Below are 26,718 nucleotides of genomic sequence, written 5' to 3'. Positions count from 1 at the left end.
CTGTCATCCAGACCCGAGCACTCTGGGGATGAAAAGAAGCTCTCCTAGTAACCGTGCTGGGCCAGCAGGCAAAGACAGGACTGCCCCAGGCCGGCCCTGCAAGTGCTCAGTTGCCCCACCTGCCCTTTGGGGTGCTGCCACCCTGATAACTCCACCCATGTGCACATGCAGACCCCCTCCCTCCCGTGAATCTCCTGAGACTGGCTCGCCTCATCTAAAGGTGTCTACAAAAGCCAAAGAAAAAACTGAAAAAGCAATAAATACCCACACAAGAATTACCAAAGAAGAAAACCGCCTGGGATTTTCACAGCCCAGGTGTGTGAGGCTGAAGCAGGTGTGTGAGACTGACCCCTCACCCCTCTCCGCCCTGCTGCTGGGGTCTGCTGGGGGCTCTCCCCCTCTCTGCCGAAGGGGAACAGTTGCCCGAGCAACTGCTGCCGTCAGGAGCATGGACTCTTCCTCAGATCCCCATGGTAAGGCCAGTCTTGGCTGAGTTGTTTGGGGTCTCTGGTTTCAGTTTGCTTTGGGAACTCCACACCGTAGCCTGAGTCTAGCAGAGGGTGGAGGTGGGGCAAAATGAGAGGCCGCGTTGTTCACAGAGAATCTAAAACAATACTAAAGCCTACTCTAAGTTAACCTGCTTTTTATCATCACCATAGACCAGCAGTTCTTGGAAAATGATAGAATATTTGTCCCCTCTGGGGCTGGCCACTCGCAGGGCCCTTCTCTCTACTGCATCCTGGTGCATCACTGTAACCTACTTCCAGGGTTGGGATGCAAATCACATACACACTTTTTTTTTTTTTTTTTGATTGTTGTACTAAGGACTTTTAAAACATTTAAATTCAATTAACTGATACATAGTGTATTATTGGTTTCAGAGGTAGAGTTCAGCGACTCATCAGTCTTAGATCACAGTGCTCATTCCATCCCATGCCCTCCTTCATGCCCATCCCCCATTTACCCCATCCCCCACTCCCATCACATGAAATTATACACAGAATATGTCTCCTGATATATGGCTCTTTTTTTTTTAATTAATTTTTATTGGTGTTCAATTTACCAACATACAGAAAAACACCCAGTGCTCATCCCGTCAAGTGTCCACCTCAGTGCCCGTCACCCATTCCCCTCCAACACCCGCCCTCCTCCCCTTCCACCACCCCTAGTTCGATTCCCCGAGTTAGGAGTCTTTATGTTCTGTCTCCCTTCCTGATATTTCCCAACATTTCTTTTCCCTTCCTTTATATTCCCTTTCACTATTATTCATGTTCCCCAAATGAATGAGAACATACACTGTTTTTCCTTCTCCGATTGACTTATTTCACTCAGCATAACACCCTCCAGTTCCATCCACGTTGAAGCAAATGGGGATATATGGCTCTTAATAAAATCCAAAATAAAAGTTAGTCCTTTATCCTTCCTCTTTTGTCAAAGGCCAGAGATGGTTGCATTCATCTGTGCTGTCTGGTTGTAAGTGACAGAAACTAACATTGAATTAGTTTAGGTTTTAAAGAGCGGATCTATTGGCACCAGAGATTTGAATACCCTGGCGGTATTCTTTCACCAATTAATGCCTTCATTGCTTTCTTAGAGTCAGTTTCATTGTCCTAGATCTAGTTCTTCGTGAAACTAGTCATTGCTGCTGAAAGAGCTATGCTCACATTCCTACGGAAAAAGGAAGAGGAGAGGTGGGAATGGTCATATCTTGCCTGTGGAGGACTCTGATTGGCTTGACTGGAGCATGTCCTAGCTTGGGGCCCAATCACTATGGACAGAGGGGGGATGAGGTAGTAGGACTGATCCAGCCTGTGATAGGTATCCAGCTATCAACCAATCACTGTGGGCAGGAGGTAGGTGAGGTGCTGTGATTGGTCCAACCTGTGTCAAGTGCACCACCATCAACCATTCATTATGGCCAGGGAGGTGGGATGGTGTAAGAAGATGGCAAATCCTTTCCTGATATTCAGAATAAAGGAATAGCACAAGAGCATTGTAATGGGGGCAGTCTGGGTGCATAGAGTAACAGGTGTCCCTGGGCAACTCTGCTGCCCACCCAGAGCCCCAGAGTAGTGGGAGGCTCAGTGGATGCTGCTTTTGCTCTACTTTGTTCTGGAGTGGGCCCCACGTGCACTGCCTGGATCCCTGTGCTGGGGGTGTGTTCGTTTCTGTGTGCACAGCTGCTTACGTGGCCCGGGTCAGCCTTTGAGAACAAGAACACGTTGTCACTGGAACAGCAACCAAAGTCCCTTCCAGCCTCTGGGCCCCCATTAAGGGGGCCACACGTCTTTGGAACAACATCAAATAGTGTCCATCATGAGACCTTTGCTTTGCTTTGGTTGCTAATAATTTTCTCTTGTTTTCCTCCTTTCCCGTCTTGCTTTTTCTTCTTCTTAAACCAAGATAAGATGTTTCCAGTTTTCTTAAGGATTCTTTTGATGAAATACTTCTAATTTATATTTGTACTTCTGCTGTAGCCTGGGGAGCTGTTTTATGAAGCACAAAGCCTTCTTTTGTGATCTTATCCAAGACAAACTTCTGATTCTTCTTTTTTTAAAAGTACTGCTGATCTAAATAATACTTAAAAATCAGCTTCCTGAAAACAATGACAGAAGGCCCAGCGGAATCTGTGAGCATTCTTCTAAAGTAGGAGTCAGCAAATGTTTTTTGTCAAGGGCCAGGTAGTGAGATGTTTGGCTTTTGTGAGTCATATAGATCCTTTCGTGACCACTTAGCCCTACCATTGTAGCACGAAAGTAGCCGAGATAATAAATCAGTGAAAGTCTGTGGCTGGATCCCAATAAATATTTAAGTAACAGGGAGTGAGCCAGGTCGGGGGGTCAGATGTCACAGTCTCCCAACTCCTGTTCTAAAGCATTTCATGCTTTCGACTTAGAAAAATGATTGTTGAGAACCTTGAGATGTGTCATAATTCTTGCGGGGTCATGGAGTGGAAACACAGACTTCTGCCCAGGGTTCCCTGTGAGTTCATGTGGGGCTTGGAGGGACCAGGTGTTGCTGTTGACAGCCTATCCTCATGTGATGCAGTAATTCCATGTTTAGGATTCTATCCTAAGATGGTTGGCATATCATTTTTTCCAGCCAGTTACTTACCACAGCATTGTTTGCCATGTAGAAAACTGGGACTACCTTCATATTCAACAGTAAATCGTCTATGCAAAATGCTATTACAGAGACTTTCAAGTAATGTTTATAGTTAAATTTTTGTGTTGATGTTGTGATGTAAGGTGAAAAAATACATACTGTAGCACCTCAATTAATTAAAAGAAAGAGCAAGCATGCATAGAAAAAGATTTTCTGGAAACATGCCCAAATGCTAATAGTGGTTTTCCCCAGGCAGGAAGATTATCTGGGATTTTTACTGTCTGTGTGTGTGTGTGTGTGTGTATTTTATTTTTCCAAAAGACCACTTTAGTTTTAGACTAAAAGCACTCTGAGGGGAAAATAAGTAGTTCTTCAACCTTTTAGCCCAAGATAGTGTTCTATGCAGTATTCTAGAACCTTCTAAAATGCCCTCTTCCCTTGAGAAGTCTGGAGACCAGGGCTGGGCTGACTTTAGGGCAGCCTTCCTGACCTGTGACATTCCAGTCCAGGATACTGTCATCTGGGGGCTCACAGAGTTGCTGCCTAGACTTCTATTGCTGCTTGTATCTCATTCTTAAAGGGGGTTGATTGAGCTTCTACACATAAGTCATCAGAGCTCCATATAACCTTCTGAGCAGACATTTTGGTCACATCTCCCAGATGAGGGAACATGGAGTAGCCTGCTCATCCCCCCACAACCTGGTCGGGCAGGGGCTGTGCCTCTGATTCTTGCTGCCTCTTCATTCTGGAATAGGATACTTCAGGATTGGGCTATGCCCTTCTCTGGATTTGTGCATCAAATCCAGAAAAAATATCTTCCCACAGCTGCTGGTTATATGGGAAGATTCCTGGGGCCTCTTGGCCAGAGCTGGCCATGGTGTCCAAGGGCCCTGCTTGCTCTGAGGTTGGATCTACACCTGGAGGGAAACTGATAAGTGTTGAGGGTTCGGACGCTGGCCTCTTGCTGAAGCAGAGGACCAGAGTGGGAGGACTGCACACATGTTTGAATGTAAAACTTCGGATGGAACCATTGTAGATGCCTCAAGTTCCAAAACATCATGGTGGGAGAGGTGGCTGCCATGGGGAGGAGGGCAGGTGCTGAGTGGGGGTGTTGAGGGGTCTTCTACATGGGTGCTGGGACCAAGTCAATGATGGCAGGTCTGGAGGTGAAGAGAGAGAGAGGAGTGACAAGCCGGAGTCACAGAGCAGGAGATGGGAGGTAGGGAGACAGAGACATAGCAGGTGCGCCGCCAGGCGGACTCGTGAGTTTTGAAGGAGCTGTGGGTTAATGACAGAGTGTGGATGGGCTCTGGGGACTGAGGAAGAAGCACAGCCGCTTCTGACCACTTGGCATGTGGGCTGTGGGAGGGTCCACCCCCTCTCTTGAAGAGGTGCTGCAGGGCAAGCAGTTGGTCAGGTTGGCTGGCCAGCTTGGGGTTCAGGGAACTTCCCAAGCCGAGGGTGTAGGAGTGAGTTTGGTGCAGGATGGGCATTGCAGAGTGTGTCCTGAGGAGAGAGGGCAGGAGGGGAGCAGGGGGCATGGGGCATGGTTGAGGAGTGCACAGGTGAGAGCTGGCTGTGTGGCTGGGAGTTCAGCCCCCACCAAGGGGAGCAGGCTGGGGTGGGGGGCACCCGGGACAGCGCTGCAGCAAGTCCTCTGGGTGAGGTTGAGCTCTGGAAGGAGGCTGCCTTGTGCTTCGAGGGACCCACTGGGACCCAAGCTGGGCATTCGGACCCATGGGTTGAAGCCGACCTGAGATTTCTGTGGCCAGGAGAGAAGACGGGGGGTGAGGGGCGAGGTGGTAAGCGTAGCAGCCCCATCTCCATGTTCCCTGCCTTTGGGGGAGCCCCGTTTGCAAGTAAGCCTGACACCCAGTTGCCGGTGGGACACAGAGTGACCCCTAATCCTCTTCCCTGGGACTCACTGCCCAGTGGTGGGGGTAGCCGCTTGCCTCCATACATCTCCACTGCTTTGAGGGGGCTTTCTGTGCCCGAGAAAGCCAGAGAGGCTCACAGACAAATAAACGTGGGAGCGGCTGTCTCTGGGGTCCTGACAGCAGATCATGGAAATGTGTTTTCTCATTTCCTCGTATTCCACGGCTCATGTGTTACGCAGCTGTGATTTATTTTCAGAGCACACTTTGGAATTTGACAGACTCTCCTGCTGGCCTGCTTCACAGCTGAAACCATTTGCCATTTGGTAGATGATAAAGCAAGTGACAATTTGCAATGAAACAGCCACAAGAAGAAGCCGTCTGTGCGTGAGACAGACAGGTGTCCACCCTGGGGGTATAGCCAGCATAGACCCGCCAGCCACCCGGGGCCTCCCTCTTAGTGGTGGGGGCCTGGGTAGATGGATCATGCCTAAGGATGTCGGGGCAGCAGTGGGCACCTCCGTGACCACTGGCCTCCTGAGTGCAGCCTCCCTGCCGCTGCTGTGGGTGCCAGGGGAGGACAGCCTATGAGGCTCCAGCTCCAACCCATGGAGACAGAGCCCCCCTGGTGCCGGAGTGGGTAGGATGGGAGGTGACCGCCCTGCCCAGAGCACACTCACCTTCACTCCTCCCTGCTGGAGTACCTAGACCACACCTTCAGGGAGGCCTTCTTCAAGGCCCTTTAGATTTCAAGTGATAGGAACCCATTCAACTATTTATTGCAAAGGATTGGGTCTCTGGTCGCATGTTTACTTTTCTGCTGCTTTATTTCTGTTTATAGCATTTATCCCCACCTGACCAAGTCCCCCCTCCCTCCCCACCTTCCCATTCTGTTCTTTGGTTCTTGTTGTCTGTCCACCTGCTGGAGTATCACGGCCTCTGCCTGTTTCACTCCATGGTTTCAGTGGTGGCCAACATATTGGAGGATTTAGTAAATACAAGGCTAACTTGTGACAATAAGGATGAAATAGGCAGGCAAAGGGAAGGAGGCCCAGAGCCTCAGGAAACAGAGTGATACACAGGGACGGGGATGGGACAGCAACTTGCTCTGAGCTCGTGGGATTGGAGCAGGGTTGGGGGGTGAGGAGCAAGCAGGGGTGGGGGACAGGTGCAGCCCAAGAGGTGAGCAGAGGCCAGATCTGGGGGCCTCTTCACAGTGGGCTGCAGGAGTTGGAGTTTATTGTGAATTAGTAGTGGGGAGCATGAAAGGTTTTCAAGGAGTGTGACACGATCGTTTGTTTGGAGTCTGCCAGGAACCTCACCCTCACTGCGTTCCTCACGTGTACAAACTGCAGGGCATCATGGTAATCCCGAGTGGGAGATCTGACACCTCCGTTTTGCAGAAAAAGAAAAAACAAAGCAAAACATGGACGAGCAAAGCTGAGTGTCCAGATCACATGAGTGACAGAGCCGTGGCCACATTGTGTTTTCAGTGGAGACTTTGTGGGATGCAGAGGGTGGGCGGCAGGAGCAAGGCCCAGGCAGGACAGCTGTCCGCGCAGGGGTGCAGGGAGTAGCACCAGGCTCAGGTAGTGGCGATGCCGCTGCAGGAAGGGCACAGGCCAGAGACATGCGGGAAGCAGAAGTGATAGAAGGTTTGTGACTCATCAGAGGCGGAGCGGGTTTTTCATATTCTTTATTTAAGAAGTGTTTATAGAGCACTTTCTATGAGCCACGCAGTGTTCGCTGTTCTATCACATTAGCCCATTTACTCCTCCCGACAACCATCTGAGGGGGGAGGTACTAGTGTTCCCCTCATTTTATGGATGAAGAAGCAGAGGCACAGACACGTCAGGTCAGTTGCCCAGGGTCACACAGTAAGTGAAGCAGCAGGGTTGGAAGTGAGGTCCGTCCTTGCTCCTGGCTCTAGATTTCTGGCTCGAGCCGTGGAGGAGTGCAGGGCTGGTGACCCGGACAGGGATGGGGAAGGAAGGGTGGCTCTAGGTGCTATGGACAGGACAGTGGGTTTGGTTCTGGACCCATAAACGTGAGGTATCTGAGATGCCCCAACAGGTAGATAACACGGGAGCTTCTGAGAGAGATCCTGCTGGAGGTGCTGTCTTGGTGTCGTCAGCAGCTCTGAAGGTGGTGGAACTGAGAGCCCCTGAGGGTCTGGGGGAGTGTGGGACAGAAGGGCACAGGCCCCTGAGTGCCACCACCAGGGGAGGACGGGGAGGAGGAGCTGCCACAGGGCTGAGAACCAGCAAAGGGGAGGCAGGAGAGAGTGGTGTCCAGGGTGAGAAGGGTCCAGAAGGAGGGACAGGTGAGGGCAGGGACCAAGTCGAGAGGGTCTGGTTAGTATCTGTTGAGTTTGGCCACAAATGGGGCCCTGGTAGCCTTGACTGGAGCAGCCTGTGGGGTGGGGAGCTGAGGCTTCAGGACAGGTGTGGAGCAAGAGGATGGGGTCTCAGCATCGTAAAGGGTTTTTCTCTGCTCCCCAACCAACCAGTGACCATGATCTGATGGCGTTTGAACACTGGGCAGAGTAGCCGTGGGAAGGGGCCGGGTGGGAAGCGTCTGGTGCACCCACGGTAGGGAGGGGATGCAGCATTCTTGTGCAGTGGGAACAAGGTACGTGATGGATGGGCATCAGTCTGTAAACGTTTTGTCATAGGAACGGGAATAGAGGTAAACAATTCATACTAGCACATCACTTAATGCCATTGTTGCTGCAAAGTCCTTCCACGGATGGGTGCAAACAGTCCAGTTTAGCCAGCGTATGCACTGCACCAGGCACCGTTGGCTGTTTCCACTTGGTGCCTTGCTGCAAGGAACGGAGGTCAAGGTCAAGGTCAAGGGCATGCGAGTATAGTGTGGCAGGTGTTACAGATGTATCTCCTCCACTAGCCATGAGGATACCTTTTTCATGTTTGCATCTGCAGAGCCTCACAAGAGGCCAGCTCTGCAAAAACACTAGATAAATATTGAGCGAGGCCATGGATGAGTGGGATAGAAAGGGGGAGAGAACTCCACGTGAGGTGGCCTGAGAAGGCTTCCCGGGGTTGTGATGTCAGGATGGTAGTGCATGTGGAGCAGAGTGTGGACTTGTGGCGGGAGGTGCATGTCTGCAAATGTGTCGCCCTTGGAGACACGGACGTGGTGGGCTGTGTGCGGAGCTGCGTCACCCTGCCTGGAGGCCACTGCTTGCCCAGCTCACTGAGCACCCAGCACCGGGCTCGTTGGAATGGAGGTTCACCCTCTGTGCCAAAGACACACGAGTGTCAAAGAGGCGCAGGAGAGAAAGAATGCAAAACATGCTGCTGACGTTTTACATATTGGAATGGTGACGTTTCAGATACATTATTGAAAGCAATTCACCTGTTTGTTATAACTTTTTGAAAAACGTGTCTCCTAGACCATGTAAGGTTACATAGGTGGCTCTCATGACCCTTCTCTTGGGCAGGGTAACGGGATGTGTGGCAGAACCAGGGTGGAGGGGTGGGCAGGGCAGTGTTCTAGAGTACTCTCTGAGGACCCTCTGGAAGTGCTGCCTTTCCAGCCCAGGTGGGCCGCCAGACATGTGCTGTCTACACAGCCGGCGGCCATAAGGGAGGTACAGGGACAGAGGGAACACTGGGAGCCAGTGAGTCTCAGTGGAAGGATGGCAGGTGAGCAGAGGAGGTGGAGACACAGGTGGGGATGCAGGGATGACAGGAGGGAGGGACTCCCATGTGGCATCTGGAATTCTGACCTTCATTTCCACATTGATGGCACATTTGCTGATGTCGGGGAGGAGTGGTGGTACTTGTACTGGTGGTCTTGGACAGGGATGGAGGGGATGGAGGGTCCAGTGCTAGAGGGGACGGAGGGGGTCATTGCTGGAGGGGATGGAGGGACAGGTGCTGGAAGGGATAGAGGGCCTAGTGCTGGAGGGGATGGAGGCACAGGTGCTGGAGGGGGTGGAGGGGCCAGTGCTGAAAGGGGTGGAGGGACAGGTGCTGGTGGGGATAGAGGGGGCTAGTGCTGGAGGGGATAGAGGGGTTAGTGCTAGAGAGGGTGGAGGGGCTGGTGCTCGAGGGGGTGGAAGGGCCAGTGCTGGAGCCATAGGCACAGGATGATTAATGTCCAGAGGTGGTCATCACCAGGGTGGGCAAAGTTGGTTAGGGGTGCATGGTGGCAGGACAGCCAATGGCCCAGCTGGGGTCTCTGGGGGATGAAAGGAGGAAGGAGGAGTGGAGACCAGGGGAATGGGGGTTGGGATTTGCAGCAAGGAAGTTGCTGGTGACTTTGGAGAATGCTGTCTCCGTGAAATGATGGGGAGAAAGAATCCAAGTTAGAATGACTCCAGATGGTGGCATCCGACAGAGCAGGGACAGCAGGTAGAGATGGGCCTCTGAAGAAGACGAGGCATTTAGGATTGTGTGGGTTTTGTGACTGTACATGTTTCTGGACAGAGAATGCTGGGGATCTGGGAAACAATCTGAGCAGCCCTGTTTGTCCTCATTTGCAGAGCATTTGAAGAAGGCTCTCCCCTCACACTCCCATGCCCCCATCGAAGGCAGAGGCTTATACATGTGTCCCTCTCTCTCCTAGGCCGGATCCTGGACCTGAAGACGGGGACGGTGAAGAAGGAGGGTCAGCAGTCTTCCATGAGGATGTGCATGGGCTCGAGGAGGTCCTTCATCTGCAGGATGAGGTTTGTGGCTGACGGGGAGCTGTGGCTCGGGGTGGTCCACTCCTTCTGTTCCACCAGCAGGTGCCTTCCTGGGAGCCTTCCCAGACCCTGCCAATGCCACCCATCAGATCCTGGCCACAGCTTGGGAGCTGGCGCTCTCTGTGGTCTGTCTGGGAGGGCCCTCATCCTGCTCGCTCCCCTCCTACCCTATCTGACGTCCTGCCAGTCTCTGCTCACTCCTGGGGAGGCTCCCCTACCCTCTAGGTCCCAACTTTCTACCAATTCTTCAATCCTGTCCAGGCTCCGTATTTCTCAGTATGTTTCACATAAGATCTGTGGATTTCATACCTTCTCTTGTGTCTCCTGCACCAAATCGTACATCAGAATCGGTGTTTAATTCCAGTATTGTTGATTGTTGTTCCGGGTGTGTCATGACTCTGTGAGCAGGTGCTGGCTGCCCGAGGATAGGGGCTTTGGGTTTTTCTTCCTGGGCCTCCCGTGACCTGCAGTGGAGTGTGGTTAGCACGTGGCTGCTGAGGACATGCCAAATGACTATGCTCAGGGGTAGAGAAGGTTCTATCCCTGAAGAAGAAGAAACAAGGATTTTGAGACTTCAGTCGAGACCACCCTGTATCCCGAGGTCCTGTAGGGAGGGGGGCAGTGGGAGGTGCCTGACAGGCCCGTCTGCCTGGTGTGTGCAGTTTCGGAGGCTGTAAAATGAGGCGATGGTTCTCATTCATTCAGTTACTCAACACATTTATACTGAGGGCCTGCTGGTGCCTGTGGTTTTCAAAGTGCCAGGCTTAGCACTGAATAAAGCAAATCCTGAGTGTGTAGAGCATCACTTGAGGACAGGAGACACACCATAGACAAAAGTACCAAGTAGATACAGGGAACGCCAGATGGTAGCTGTTGAGGAAAATAAAACTTAGGGGCTCACCTGGTTGGCTCAGTGGTTGAGCATCTGCCTTCAGCTCAGGGCGTGATCCCGGGGTCCTGGGATCGAGTCTCACATCGGGCTCCTGGCAGGGAGCCTGCTTCTCCCTCTGCCTATGTCTCTGCCTTTCTCTGTGTGTCACTTATGAACAAATAAATTTTTTTTTTAATCTTTAAAAAATTTAAGAAGAAGGAAGTAGTAGGAGTTGTTGGTTTATGTGTTAGTTTATAGGTTGGTTAGGGGAGGACTCATTGATAAAGTGACGTTTTGAGTGGGGACATCTGGGAATATCTGCGGAAAGAAAACACCAAGTAGACGGAACAGCAAGCACAAAGGCCCTGAGGTAGGGATGTCTTGTCATGCTCAAGGAACAATAAGGCTCTCTCCCAGGAGCAGAGTGAATGGGTGGGGGAGGAGGGAATGGTCCTCAGGAAGGTCAGGATGTCAGGTTACTTACTAGCCTTTGACTTTTACTCTGAATGAGATGAGAGGCTGTTGGAGTTTTATCATGAGTGACATGTCCCGAATTATATTTAAAAATTTCACTCTGCATGCGTGTGGAGAATAAACCTCCTGAGAAAGAACAGGGTGGAAGTGAGGAGGCCATCCGTAGTAATAAGCCAGGCGAGAAATAGGCTAATAGTGACTGCGGTTAAAAAAAAAAAAAAAAAAAGTGCTGAGATTTCATTAGAAAGATAGGGCTAGCCTCCTGTAGATGCCTCTGGGGGGAGGCCAGGCGTCTGAGCCCCAGGCTAGGCCTGCGGCAGGGAGGCAAGGAGGAGCTGCAGGCAGGTGGCAGAGAACGAGGGGGTGCAGGACATTTCTGGGAGGAAGACGTGATCACCGCAGAGGCTCCTAATGAGTCCCAGATGAGAGGGCTGGGCCGTGCCCGACGCAGAGGCAGGACCAGCCAGAGCTAGAGCCCCCGGCAGGAGAGCCAGGCGGGCCTCCCCTTCTCCCCCAGCACCTCAGCCTCTCCCCGCTGCCCCGCACAGCGTCTGCCGAGCCCTCCTTGAGCACCTCTCCTGAAAAGTCCTTGGGACCCACGCTGAGCTTGATGGTGTCCCTGAGCTCCTTCCCCTTCCTGCCGAGCTGCTTGAGGGTCTCGGGGTGGCTCAGGGGAGCCTCCCACAAGGCCACCCTCCCCGTTTGCTGCCACCCCTGTGACTTGCAAGGGCTGCCCGTGTTGAGAGGAGACCTACTCTGCACCCTTACACTGGGCTCTGGGGCAGCGGGCAGTTTGAGTCAGGGGTGGGTGTCCTCTCCTCAGAGCCAGAGCTGGCCCTTCTTCCAGGAGACAGGGACAGGACTCCCTCTTCCACCTGCCTCAGGTCACAAGATGGCCTTCAGGTGACAAAATACATGAGGCTACATCCAACTTAGCACTAGTGTATGCGGACAGATGGGCACGCGGGGCAGCACAATTCCCTTGTGCTGGTGTCCACCTGGAGACAAAACCCCATTGGTTTACGTGGTGTAGCCCATGGGTGCCTGGTGCCCGGGTCAGGAGCACACACCCGCCCGGCATCATTCCCCGGACATTGCCAGCCACGGCAACTCTGAGTTACGGCCCCAGGCAGGCCCTGTGAACACCCTCCCTGGGAGCATCCCGGTGCCCACTTCCACAGCAGTCTCCACGCTGTGAGCACTGCCCTGTCACACAGCTCAGGCCGCCCCCTCCCTGCCCTGGCGCGCCTTAGGGGGCATGCTCCCACTGGGTTTTTGCACAACCAAGTCCACACTACCTGGATTCACCTGTGAGGTGGCAGTGCTGCCATCTACTGAGCACAGGACTTTGTCCTCCCAATAAAGTGGGTTAGTGTGAGGAAGACACCGAGGGCCACTCCAGCTCGCCCAGGCAGTGGGGTCCTGTGTCAACCCTCCCGGGGGACAGGCATGCGCTGGCAGCTGCCCCAGGTCTCAGAGGACAGGTGGACTCTTTTCTTGGCCACGTTGAGTATGAAGACATGCAGAGTGGCACCTGTCATGGAGTTGAGAACTGGTTGCCCACGTACGACTGGGTGGACCCAGCAGCAATCGACTCCTGGCCACTGTGCACCTGTTCAGAGCCTGAGATGCCACAGAGAAGAGAGGCTGGAAAGGTCCCCCCAGAGCAGGCAGTGGGATGCCTCGCATCCCCTGGTTCCCTGGGAAGGACCCTCAAAAAGGCTGTCCCTCTCTGTCCCCACTCTGCCCTTGGCTATCAGGGCCCATAGGGGTCATGTTATCCCCTCCGGGAGGGAGGGTTCCCAAGCCTGCGGCCAGAGCCAAGAGGATGTTCCTTTTTACCAGCAGGCACCATGTGTTTGGAGTTGCTGTCTCTGCTGAGGCCCGAAGAGACACTACTGCTGTCATCACCCACCTCACTGCTTTCCCAAAAGCCACCCCGTGACACAGACGTGTATCTGTAGCATGGTGCATGCCCACAATCCCCTAGAGTCTTCCTGTTTCTCTAGCCTCCAGGCTGGGCCCCGTGCTCTGCCAAGTGGGTCACACTGGCCTGGTCTTCAGTGACAACACAGCTCAAGGAGTGCAAGGCCAAGCCTGCCCTTTGGAAGGGACCTGGCTGTTGGGTCACCTGGGCTGGTGTGTGAGGGTCAGATAAGACCCACCTATCTGGCTGTAGCAAACCTGCTAGAGTCTCTACTCACTCTAATTATTTATCAAATCGTAGGTGTGGAAATGCTCCTTTGGATCACCTCCCTCTCAACCGAATCACCACCATGAGGAAAAGGTTCAGGTCAGTAGGCTTTTCTGACATGTGTTTGGGGCCATACTGGTAGAAAGCCCAAATGCGCTGAGCTCTACGGGGTGGCAGGCTCTGAAGAGGGGCTGAGCACAGGGAGGGGTGTGCAGTGTGCACATCTGGGTCACATCAGGGCTGCATTGGGACTAGGGCTGCATGGCCTGGGAGGGAAGGGAGATGGATGCTGCTTAACAGGACGGAAAGCAGGGTGGTAAGAAGGCAGTGTTCAAAACCACAAGGTAAGTGTGACCCCAGTAGCTCAGATCCCAGGGGAGCCATCGGTGGCCTTGCCTCCCTGTCAGGTGCTAGAAGCCATCTCATACATGCTCTTTGTTTAGGAATGGTCTTGGTCCCGTGAAAGAAGGGGAGGCCCAGTATGCTGTGGTGCACTGCACGGGATACATCAAGGCCTGGCCCCCAGCAGGTAAGCAGAAGCCACATACTCATCCCAAGGGAGTCAAATGCTCTTCATCCCTTACCCTGCTTTCCTGCTAGGGATCTATTCCCATGGAAAGAGGCAGAAAGATATTGTTATTTTTCTTCGTGGTTAGAATGTAACCATCTTCATAATTGGAAAAAATCCTACTTCTTGAAGTGGAGGTTTTTGAAAAGAGCAATCGTGCAGGGATGGTGGGAGCCTCAGCCGTTTCTGTGGTCTGTTCCCTGGAGCCCTATGTGAAGCCCAGGTGGTAGTTCACATGGTACTTCTGACCCTGATGGGGGATCCAGATGGATGGTCCTCACCATGATAGATGTAGAGCTGCCATATGATGGAGGACTCCCACTCCTGGGTGCACTCAGTGGGGCCCAGAGCAAAGAAACGTGCATGTAAATGTTCATAGCTGAGTTTGTGGCCATAAAGTGGAAGCAACTTGAATGTGTGCATCAGCTGATGAACAGATAGATAAAAAAGTAGAGTATCCATACAATAAAATGTTATATAGCCAATCAAGGAAGCAAAGGATTGATCCATGTTGCCATATTGGGGAGCCTGAAAAACATCATGCTAAGTGGAAGAAGCCACGCAGGCAGCATGTGGCCTGATTTCATTTCTGTGCAATATCCAGACAAGGCAAATCCTTCTAGACAGAAAGTAGACTTGTGGTTTCCGGGTGCTGGGGAATGACTGTCATGGGTACGGTGTTTCTTTTCAAGGTATTCTGAAATCAGATAGGGGCGATGGTTGCACCACTCTACCATCAAAAAACCACTGAATTGTACACTTGATGGTGGCATGTGAGTTCCTTGTAGACAACACGTCGTTGGTCTAGTGCTTTTACCCACTCTGACAATTTGCCTTTTAATTGGTATATTTAGACCATTAACATTTAATGTGATTATTGACACAGTTTGAATAATGCCTGGCATGTTTTTCTATTCATTGTATTTGTTCCTTCTTTTCTTCTCCTCCTCTCTGCCTTCTCTAGTTTTCATTGAACATTTTATGGGATTTCATATTCTCTCTTGACTTAGCGTATCAATTATATTTCCTTAGAAATATCTTTACTAGAGAACCTGGGTGACTCAGTCAGCTGAGTGTCTGACTTTGATTTTGGCTTAGATCATGATCTCAGTGTTGTGGGATCGATCCCTTTTTGGATTCTGCACTCAGTGAGGAGTCTGCTTGAGATTCTCTCTCCCTCTGCCTTTCCCCCTGCTCCCTCCCAAAATAAATAAATAAAATCTTTAAAAAAATCTATATTATTTGCCTTAAGTTCGAAATACACATTTACAGCTAATGTAAATCTACTTTCAAGTAATATTGTACCACTTCATGGGTAATGCAAGGACTCTGTCACTCGGCTTTCCTTCCTCCTCCTTCCATCTCCTGGAGTTCTGATCCCCTACACTTCACTTATCTAATCAACCTGCACATTGTTGTTATTATTATTACTTGGAACAAACAGAAATACATTAGCTCAATTAAGAGTAATAAAAATAAAAAAGTTCATCATACCTTAATTTATTGTTTCTCTGACACTCTTTCCTTCATGCAGATCCGTGGTTTTTGTTTTTTTTTTTTAATCTATTTATTCATGAGAGAGAGAGAGAGGGAGAAAGAGAGGCAGAGACACAGGCAGAGGGAGAAGCAGGCTCCATGCAGGGAGCCCGACGTGGGACTCGATCCTAGGTCTCCAGGATCAGGCTCTGGGCTGAAGGCGGCGCCAAACCGCTGAACCACCCAGGCTGCCCCAGATACGTGTTTCTAACCCACATCGTTTCCTTCTTCCTGAGGAACCTCTTTTAACATTTCTTACAGGACAGCTCTGCTGGTGATGAATTCTTTCTATTTTTATTTTTCACAGAAGGTCATTATTTCTCCTTCAGTCTTGAAGGATTTTACTGAATATAGGATTTTAGGTTAGTGCTTATTTTCCTCCAACACTTTAAATATTCTCTCATCTTGGGACTCCTGGCTGTCTCAGTCTGTTAAGGGTCTGACTCTTGATCTTGACTCAGGTCTGGATCTCATGGTCATGAGTTTGAGCCCCACATTGGGCTCCATGCTGGGTGCAGAGCCTACTGAATAAATGACTGAGTGAGTGAATGAATTTATAAATAAATAAACAAATATTCTCTCTTCTTGTTTTCATGGTTTCTGATGAGAAATCAGAGGATAACTCTTATCCTTGTGTTTTTACAGATGATGTGGGGCTTTCTTTTTTTTTTAGTTTTCTGGCTTCTTTCAAGATTTTTTCCTTTCTCTTTGGGTTTCTGCAGAAAACCTCAGTACTTCATTTTGTTTTGCTTTTTGGTTATTTATACTGCTTGGTCATGTCTGAGCTTCCTGTGTCTGTGGTTTGATGTCATTCATTTTGAAAAATTCTTGGACATTGTTTTTCACATATTCCGTTGGTTCTATTTTCTTTTTTCTCCTTTTGGTATTGGTATTACACATGTGTTATATCATTTGAAATTGTACTATGAGTTGGGGGTATTGTGTTCTGGATTTTTGCACTCTTTTTTTCTCTTTGTATTTTGGTTTTGGGGGTTTCAATCGACATGTCTTCAGGCTCACTACTTCTTTCCTTGGCACTATCCAGTCTACTGATGAATGTATCAAAGGCAGTCCTCATTTTGACAGTGTTTGTTATTTCTAGCATTTCCTTCTGCTTTCCTCCTGGTGTTTCTGTCCCTCTACTTGCATTACCCATCTGTTTTTGCTATTGTCTGTTCTCCCATTAGAGTTCTTAACGTATTCATTATAGTTATTTTAAATTCCCTGTCTAGTAATTTCAAGGTCTGTGTCATATCTAAGTCTGGATATGAGGCTTACTTTGTCTCCCCAGGCTGTGTGTTTTCTTGCCTTTTAGCATTCCTTGTAAATCTGTGTTGAAATCCAGATGTGACATGTCAGGTAATAGTAGCCGAGGTAAATAAGTCATATTGCGAAGTTTAATTTAATGTTTGTGGGAGCTGGCTGGGTTTACGTTGGCTGTATATATGCGTATATTCAGCTTGACATATATACATATGTGTATGTATATTTTTTAATTTATGTATTTTTTATTTATATATATATTTTTTTCTACTTAAACCATAATGCACAAAATTGTGGTGCTGCTTGTCTGAAGGCCCCCAGCTACACTCAAGACAGGAACTCATAAAGCACCACTGCTTCACAGTGGTCAGAGGGTGAACTTCAGTAATGTAGATGTAGAAACAGTCCTGCTCTAGAATTGGTCAGCCCCAGTGAATGTGGATGAGTCCTCAGAAGCTGAAGTCTCCACCAGGTGCAATCCAGTAATACCATGGGGTTACCTTGTCTCTGACGTGGATACTCATGTCTGTTATCCAGGGAACCTGTGAGATTCTGAGGTCCTTGTGAGAACAGGTTCGTATTGGAAGGTTGTTCGATGAAAGGCAAATGAGAAAAGGTGTGGACAGCCTGGAGAGAGACTTCCTGCAGCAGCTCAGCTCACGGAGCGCTTATGATGATGTGATGTGTGCCCGTTGCTGAGCTAGACTCTCCAGTGCCAGACATAGGCCTGTCCCTCAGGGAGTATAGAGATGTGTGGCTGGGGCCCCAGCACGTACACAGATGATCACAAGAGAATGTGGTAAGGCAGCTGGCCCTGGGGACCAAGGAGGGCGCCTGGGTTAGGAGAGCTTCCTGAAGGACACTCATCTCAGGGTGGGTCAGTACCACCAAATCCAGCTCTTGGGACCCCCATTCCAAGGGCCCATCTCATTCTTAATGTGTTCCTTTTCTGAATTCATTAATCATTCTTCTTATACCAGGCAAATTCCTCACCCTATTTATGGCCTCAAGTACTCTCCTTCTGACCGCTTTATTTGGGCTCCAGGCCTACAATATCATGAGAAATGCATGATCATCATGAGTCTAACTCAGAGGATCCTTGAGGACGAGCAGAAGAGAGGAGTCTGAGGCCCAAGATGCAGGGCGGTGATCACACCCACCTGCCCAGGTGACCCCAGCAGGCTTTCCTGGAGTCATATGAGGTCTGGCCTCATGAGCGTTTGTGTGGACAGGGTATTGGGGCAGTAGCACTGCGGCATGAAGTCTTCAGTGACTGCTCTTGTAACTGTGCCATGTGAGAAAGGATTGAAGGAGCTGGGGGTGTTTATATTGGAGAAAGCAAGACATGATTTCTGTCTTGAAGTATTTGAGGGGGTGTTATATGAAGGAGGAATTAATCTTACTTAGGATAGGTCCAGAAGGCACAATTTGGACCAAAAGAGGAAAGTTACCAAAAGGCAGATTTTAGCTCAGTAGGGAGAAATGAGCAAAGGATATGAACAGGGGATTAAAAACATGTATAAATATAAATACATATACACACTTAGCAGATGGGAGACATTTAGTTCCCTGTTAGAACTGCAAATTAAAATAATTTGATACTGTCTCCTCTTACCTATCAAGTGGCAGAAAGTAGCCAAGACAAAATACACAGTGTTGGTAAGGTTCAGAAAAATGGACACTTTGATGCACTGCTAGTGGGAATATTACAAGGCAGTACAGACCTTCTATGGATTAGTTTGGCAATATTACCAAATGCTTTAAAATGTGCGTTCCCCAACACGCAGGAGTTGCACTTCTAGGAATTTATTTTAGGGAATTAATCAAAGATGTGTATGTGTTACACATTTAAACATTATTTATAGGGACGCCTGAGTGGCTCAGTGGTTGAGTGTCTGCCTTTGGCTCAGGTCTTGATCCCAGGGTCCTGGGATTGAGTCCTGCATCAAGCTCCCTGAAGGGAGCCTGCTTCTCCCTCCGCCTGTGTCTCTGCCTCTCTCTGTGTGTCTCTCTTGAATAAATAAATAAAATATTTTTAAAAATAAACATTCCTAATAATTGTGAGATCACTAAATTAGTCTAAATTTCAGTGACAGAATTGGTTAAAAATAGCATGGAGTATCTATTTGATGCGATACTGGATGACCACAAACTCGGCGTGCTTTCAAAGGACACTTAAGCATGAAGCAAAGTGAGATTCAATAAATGTCTCATAAAATACACATGGACAGTAAGTAGAAAAAAAGTGCTCAACCCTCTAGCAGTAAGAGTAATGCAAATGATAACAGAAATGAGATGCCATTTTCACCCCCTGGAGATGCAAAAATTGTAAAAGAGTGATAAATTGTAAAAGACCGATTCTGATGGAGATTGGAAGAGCATGGGCTGATGGGAACAGGAATTGCTACAATCTTTTGGAAAAAACTATATAGCTCCCTGTGCTAACAATTAGTATGTGCACACCTGTTGACTATTCAACATCACTACTTTGAATTTATCCTATAGAAATAAAAGCATCAGCATATTAAAAAAAAGAATGAAGCAAAGTGCTAAGAAGTGAAAAAGAATAGCAGGCTATACAACGTAAACATCATGACCCCAAGTTTATTTTTGTTAGAAGTGAAGAATGTATCTGTACATTTTTAAACTGTACATACAGTGTTAGCCATTGTTATTCCTGAGGAGCAGAGTATTGCTACTTTTTTCTTCTCTCTTCACGCCTGCCTTTGCCCAGCTTTTACGTGAGTTTTGTAATCAGAGAAAATGATGTTTCAAAGAAATCAGTCTGAGGGTGCCTGGATGGCTCAAATCAGTTAAGCATCTGACCCAGGATACTTAGCTTATGCCGCCTTGTTCTGTGGCTGATAATATGCTGTTCCTTGGTCGATAACTACATTCTTAGCACATATGATGCTGTGTGTGCGTCCCATGGAGATCTCTCAAGACCACGTGTGGGCTGCATTCATTTGCCCACCCCACTGCTTAGCTCAGATCTGGTGCATAGTATGTTTCCTGAAGACTGGACAGATGGACAGATGGATTGATGGATGAAAGGAAGAAAGGAGAGAAGGAAAGGAGGGAAGAGACAGAAGAATAGTTGACCTAGAGGGTAGATGTGGGAAATAATTTCTTGCCAGAATTTCCAAAGGCGTTGATACAATCTACTTTCCCAGAAATCTTTTAAGATGGAAGAGAGAGTCATCTGGCCTCAATGAGGTGGCCAGAGTGAGGTCATTGGCACGCTCACCCTAGGATAAGGTCATGGAACTGGAGCACTGGAGCAGTGACTCTCCCTCCGCTTGCATGGAGCCTTGTGAATGTTCTCGAGGAGTGCTGTCCCTGCACGCCCCAAGCTCCTTAATTATAAACGATGACATGGTTGGAAAGGAGGAAGTCCTAAGCACCAATGTTGCCAAGAATATCCACTGGCGACCTTGGAAATCTCTACAGGTGAGCAGAGGGGGTGCCAGAAAGGGGTCTTAGATGACCCGTGTGCGGCATATGCTGGCCGGCCGTGCCCCAAGAGCTCTGCCTGGGACCCGCTGACCATGCTGGGAACATGAGCACTAAGGCGCCATCCCGTGTTCCGAGCCCCGTCTGTAATGTGGTGGCCTTCCCAGTTTGCCTTGCTGCACCATGCACTATGTGGGTTTCGTTTGAAGTGTTGGGGTGTGGCAGGAAGAAAGCGAGGTTCCAGGGACAGCCCCCTCATCAGATCCTGCGCTGCTTCAGTCTGATGGGGCAGATACACTGTGGTCAGCAGAATCCAGGGGTGAGGAAGAAGTTGCACGTAATGGGGTGCACTTTATATCTCATGAGATATATTCAGAGTCAAAAGGAAGTTCTGAAACTGAGAAGATGTCATTTCTTGCCCACCCCTGGTTGTTGTTGCCTTGCTACCTTGCACGTCAGACAGACGTCCGGCTTTGAACCAGCAGCCACTTCGCGCAGGCCTCTCCTTCAGGAACTGTCTTCTGGCTACCTTCATCACCTAATGATCTGTGGGGGAGATGTCTGGAGAACTGGCAGTGTGTCTGCATAGGAGAGCCGAGGTTCCACCCAGGGGATGGGGAGCCTGACCGGATCTGACCACTCCGTCTGGGCCCATGTGCTCAGGAGGGGGCCCTGGTGCTGGCACCCCTGCGTGCTTTCTCAGCTGTGAGGCTGGTGCTTTTCTTCACTTTGCTGCTGGACCATCAGAAAGCCTGGGCCACAGCATGCCAGAGGCTGGAGGTGACTTGGAGTTTTGGGCCAGGATGTGTAGGGGCCACGCCAGTGCTGTCATTTCACCAAACCGCTCAGCCCTCCCACAAGCTCACCCACAAAAGCCCCATACTTCTTGCACTTTGCTTGTTGAACACAGTGTCTTTGTTTGCCTTCATTTGAAAATCTCCCAAAGCCACTTTGTCTGAACTAAGGCTGCCGACTCACAAGGTGGTGGCAGGATCCCTGCTTCCTTTTACCCTGGGCCACCTTGACCTGTCCATGGCACATGAGCACATCAGGGATTGGGCTCCTGTTCAGGCCCTGGATCTGATGCTGGGTCAGACAGCAAAGCCGGGACCTAAGCTCCGAGATGCAGAGCAACAGTTGGCAAAGCCTCCTGGATGCTCCTTCCTGGCGAGGGCAAAGCCCCTGTTTTGGTGCCCCAGTGGAGGTTTTCCAGCTCCTGCTGTGGGCTGGGCACCTTGCTAAGCCTGGAGACCCTATGGCAGCTAGTCTGCCACAGGTCCTACCCTGGGAACTCACTTTCCAGTGGGGGAGACAGGTAGGCGCGCAGGTCACGGCAAAGTACAGAGAGGGAAGCAGGCTGAGGGGAGAGCCCTTCTGCTGCGAGTGTGGAGCTTGGCTCCTCTGTCGTCCTCGCTGGGGCCAGCCCCACTGAAAGCCCCACAGGCAAGGAGAGAGTAACACCTGTGCAGAAGTGTAGACATGAAGAAAATGTAGGAATTTCCTAATTGAAAAAATACTCGGCAAGCACAGGGCTGCATGGATGAGGGCACAGGGTTTGAGTAATGACCATGGCTCCATTGGTGAGTGCCTGCCACACACTAGGCTCCAGGAACAGCCCTCTGTGTGCTGCATTACATTATTTCATTTTTGCAAGAAACCCAAAGAAGTATTGGCCTGTTACCACCCTGTCCTACAGAGGAGCTGCCAGAGGATGCACACAGTGTCATTAAGTAGCTCAGCTCCTGGCCTGGCTGTGAGACTAGGCCTTCCTGATGCTCTCACCACAGTGCTCTGCTCTCTCCTGGTAGGAGGGGTGCTGTGCTGGCAGCTGTGTGCACTTTGCTGTGGCCACAGAGGATGATGGCTGAGTGGGCAGGAGGCCAATCCTGGGATCGGGGCCTCATGGGCCAGGCTGGGAGTTTGGACACTGCTCTCCATCCCATGGAGCATCAGTGAAGGCCACTGAAGGTTTTTAGAGATCAGTCTACATGTTGGAGGAAAGTGGGAGGAACAGGGATGGGCCCAAAGGCTGGTGGACTGGAGGAGACTCACCCAGGAAGAAATTGTGATGTCGAATCGGGGCAGTGCTTGCAGAAGGAGAGGGGATATGGGATTCCAGAAAGGCAGGTGCAGGCTGCATGCATGGCTGACGGGACTTAGACCCAAGACAATTCCAGGGTCCCCGCACTTATGGGTCCCACAAGACTGCCTCCCCTCACCTGTGCTAAGAGTAGAGATGATCTGGGGCTTTAGATCCATAACAGAGAGTTCAGGTATGTGGTCACTGTCTGACATCATCTATCTTGCAAGAAGGTGGTCACCCATCCCTGGTTGGCCCCATGGGCTGCATTGCTCACCTCATTTACTCTACACAGTGTCCCCTCCATGATGTTATATCTTCCCTCAGTGGCAGGAGGAGCCTGTAGTCTCTTGCAAGAAGAGTGAGTGGGTGCGCCATCCACAATTCCTTGACTGTCTGAGCGATCCTCCCTGTGGCTCCCCCGTGGCTGCCCTGGGGGCTCCTGGGTCATGGGGCTCCCTCTCCAAAGAGGCCTGAGACAGGCTTTTGTTTTTCTTCCCTGGGCAGCCTGCTTCTCCTTTCTCCCACCGTGAGAGCTATAGGTTGTTTTGAGTTTATCCCTGGAATTCAAGACTTTCGCTCAGATGGCGTCCAGGGCAAGTCTGTTTTCATTCATCTCACTTGGTGTTGGGTGGGCCCTTGCGGCTTGCACACTCAAGTCTTTCTTCTCCATGGGGAAGCTCATTTGGATTTTTCCAGCTTGCCGCTGCTCAGCCTCCTTTACTCACACCTGCAGCCATATCAATTTCCCGCGTCCACTCTCCCTGCCCCTTACATAGGTTTCTTTATCCTTTTCTCCCAAATTCTTTGGGGTGTTTCTCAGTCTGGATCCTCGCCGTATGATTTCCATTTAATTTTTTTTTTAACTCCACAATGGTATGTTTCATGTGAACTCAACACTTGCTAAATTAAAACTGTGCCTTGTGTCTTTTTTGTAAATATGATGTCCTCTTGTGTCATGCCGGGTTGTTGAGTTTAAGGGTTTTTCCTCTCCCTTTTTTTTTTTTTAATAAAGAAACTCTTTTTCTTTAGTGGGAGCACCTGCTATGATGCCTCCAGTCAGCCTCCTCTTTCTCTCATGCTTGTGATTCTTTCCACGGGGCTTGCCCTCGAGAGGCCACCATGTGCTTGTGCATTGTTGAGGTTTTGGATGGTCCCATTGCTGACCATGTGGGTTCTGGTGCTATCTGTCATGCCCTGCCGAGGTCAGGAGAGGAATGCTTACCTTTGTTGTTACCTGAGTAACACAGTGGTAAGAGTTGTTTGTCTGTACCCAAGGATAGAGGTGGGGGCAGGAGATGAAGTCACAAATGGCCTTGATAGGATGCAGTGGCATTTGGCCACTATGCTACTTCTGGGAGGCATAGGCCTCCTGGCCTGGCTCGCCCTCATGATTTGCCCCCATTTCTCACTAATCTCAAGCCGCTACAGCTAGAAGTTCATAGATTGGCCTTACTGGAGGTTCTTCCCCATGTAGCATCAGGTATAGGAGCTCATGTCTTGGTCAGCTCTTTCCTCCATCCCATCTTGTCCAAACCAGATACCCCCAGATCTCACCTTGCTAGTCTGCTTACGGCTGACTCCTGATTTCTGGTACTGATGCAGACTTGCTGTTGTCTCAGTCTCTGGTTGTTTCTGCAGTAATTCTGGACATTCAGGTTGTTTCTCAGATGGTCTTGGTTTCCTCTTCTGAGCTTCAGAGTTCTACTTTGCAAAGTGGGGGATTCATTTCTTCAGAGTCACCAGCAGGAATGCTGAAATGCAACATACCTACAGGTCAGCATTTCCCAAAATATCTTCAGAGCTCACACCTCCCCAGAGACGCATCCATGAAACAAAAATTCTGTGGTCAATAATGTGGGAAACTTCGTGTCCTGTTTTCCTCTCCGAGAGAAGCATTCTGAATTCTCCAAGAAGGTCTAAGTGATGAAACTTCTTTATCTTTGTTTAAACTATGCTTCCCAAATGTATTTGGCCAGAGAAATTTATTTTTTTTTATTTTTTTTATTTTTTTGCCTAAAACTTATGAGTATTCCTCAGAGAATATCCTGGAAGCATGCTGTGAACAAGTGGCCCAAAGTGGTTGCAGCAGAAGGAGGTTGTTTTCTTCCCTGCCTTTGGCAGAATGCAAAAATATGTCTTAATTCACATGTGAAGATACAAGTCCCTGGACAAACTCCACCCAGCATTGCTAAAAAACAGGCCAACTTTCCATGAGTGTCTCTACACACGGTTAGCGCAACCCCGGGTGAGAAATGAACACACATTTCTGGCCAATGTGACGTTTCATCCCAAATAATGGTTTCCAGTTACATTTCATTTGTGTATTGCTATATGACTCAGAATCCATTTTGACCTGGCGCTAGCGAAGCGTGTTTCCAAAGGAAAAGTAACTGAACGGGGGGCAAAGTAAGTTTATGAAACCAATCAGGGAATGACTCAAATCTGTTAAAATGGCTGGAATTATCCTGGTTCACTTTGATAAATGTTGTGGCTCCTGCCAGAAAGAGTTCCCTCCTGACACTGTTCCTCCCAGCCCTGGCGTCCCTCCTGGGCTGCATGGCCACCTCTCAGCCCTGTGCTCATCTCCCTATCCTAAAACAAACCACATGGAATCGTGGTGACCTGGCTCTCCATGCCCCTGCCAGTCAGTGAGCTCCTTGAGGAAGGAGCCGGGTCTCTTACACTGCTGGATACCCAAGGTGGCCCTAGATACTCAGTGGCACTGAGGAGGAGCACACAGAATATGTCAAATTTGACAGACCATGTGGCTGAGCTCCATGCTGGCATTTGGATCCACAGAATGTCAGAGCCAAGGAGAGCATCACCTCAGGCCAGCCCCTCCTCTGTGGCAGAGAGAGCACTGAAAGCCCCACAAAGCTGTGTGTCTCTGCTGACCCCATCATCTGTCCCCTGCCCTTAACCACAGCCCAGACCCCACAGAGGAAACCTACTGCCAATCGGAGCTAGGCCACTGCAACAGGCCCTGTCTTTGGGTGAGTGCTAAGGCCACGTCTTTGGATCAGGGTCTCAGGGAAAGCAAGGACTGGTTGTATTGAGTTCTGCATGCCGGGCACTGTGCTCGCCCAGTGCTCACTGCTGTTCCCATTTCACAGATCATGGCTCTTATGAGTCCCATTTCCTGAACTACAGAGAGGCTGGAGGTTCTGCTGTCAGTACGTGGTAAGAGTCAGGATTCCTGAATCCAGACTCTGGTCACTCCAGCACGGGGACCCTTAATCACCATTGAGACACTCTGTTTCTAAGAACTTGCCTCCTGATCTCAGGGTCATGAGTTCAAGCCCCATGATGGGCATGGAGCTTCCTTTAAAAATAAACAATCAAACCAACCAAAGACTTGTCTTCTGCTCCTGTTGGTGTCAGCCACCATGACCACTTTCCCTTTACAGTGTTCTTTCCTGGAACCAGTATGGCCACTTGGAGCACGCACTGGGAGGCCTCCAGAGCTATAGCCTGCGTTCCTGACATCCAGAGAAAACCTCGTCACCACCATTTCAAATGTGAAGACAGTTTGTGTCTCCCTGTATTGGAGGGGGGTACCCACAGAGCTCAGCTGCTGTGCTCTGAGATACATGCTCTGAAGGACACACAGGCCTCCTTTTGCTCTACTTTCTGAAAAGTCCCCAGAATGGGGTAAGGAGATACTGGCAGGTGAGCTCAGCCAATCTGTAGCAGAAAATTATCATATTCTTCTATCAAAAGTATTTACCCTTCATATCATTCACCAGGATTCTTCCTTGGATGAGCTGCTCCCCAAAATAGATTTTGGGATGTGCTTTCACAGATGGAATAAGTGGCTCTGAAATTGGTGACCAACGGGGAACCTTCTGAGGTTCTTTAGAGAGGGGACTTGAAATTGGGTGACGGCTGCACTATGGCAGGGTGAATGGAAGTGGCAACAGGGTGGACCACAGCGTGGGGAAGTAGGACAGGACTGGGGAGAAGGAGATGCTAGTCCAACGCTGCAGAGCACAGCGACAGGACAGGTGTGTGGAGGCAGCCCTGGGCCAGAGACCGGGGTCCACAACCAGTGCCACTGGAGGAAGGAGTAGCCCCTGCTGGGGTGGTGGTCCCCCTGAGGAAGGCACAGACACAGCCAGGTCACAGCCTGTAAGAGGCAGATGGCCACAAGCTTGGGTTGCCAAGAATACAGTTTCCAAGGGCTGAGTAGAAGGAGCTCATTTGGGAGCCATTTAGTTGGAGAAAAGTGAGCAGGAGCAAGTGGGCCTAATGTTCACAGAGAGGAACACGGAGGCAAAAGTGGCGAGGCACCGGGTGGTGAGGGGTCATGGCATGGTCGGCACGGGGCGGCTGAGGGGCAGGCCGTGATGAGTGGTGTGCTAGCAGAGACCTGCAGTGCAGAGGGGACTGTGGGTGCCAGCCAGCGCCCAGCGTGCCCAGGGCTGGCAGGGAGGGAGCAGCAAGCACAGCCCCCAGTAGCCACGGGCATAGGCGGGAGGGCCAGCAGGTGGACAGCAGGACGTGGCCCCGCCCTCTCCACTGGGAGAAGGGTGGTGGTTGCAGAGTCTAGAAGCCCCCAGCGGGGTGTGTCATTGTATCCGTGA

The 26,718-nt window shown here is 50.1% G+C and overlaps 1 protein-coding gene across 13 annotated transcripts in view; it reads left to right on the top strand.

The window, feature by feature from the left end:
* Positions 1–26,718, top strand: part of ARNT2 (aryl hydrocarbon receptor nuclear translocator 2) — a 156,393-nt gene that overhangs the window by 81,313 nt on the left and 48,362 nt on the right. For all 13 annotated transcript variants that reach the window (XM_072737502.1, XM_072737497.1, XM_072737496.1 and 10 more), the window contains 3 exons: positions 9,573–9,675; positions 13,266–13,331; positions 13,676–13,761. In XM_072737502.1, the coding sequence (XP_072593603.1) occupies positions 9,573–9,675; positions 13,266–13,331; positions 13,676–13,761 (255 nt within the window). The remainder of the gene's footprint in view (positions 1–9,572; positions 9,676–13,265; positions 13,332–13,675; positions 13,762–26,718) is intronic.

The sequence above is a fragment of the Vulpes vulpes genome, chromosome 14 (genome assembly GCF_048418805.1).
Source record: "Vulpes vulpes isolate BD-2025 chromosome 14, VulVul3, whole genome shotgun sequence".
In the NCBI taxonomy this organism is placed as follows: domain Eukaryota; kingdom Metazoa; phylum Chordata; class Mammalia; order Carnivora; family Canidae; genus Vulpes; species Vulpes vulpes.
Note: the sequence above shows the minus strand (reverse complement) of the source record. Positions and strands in the feature narration are given on the sequence as shown.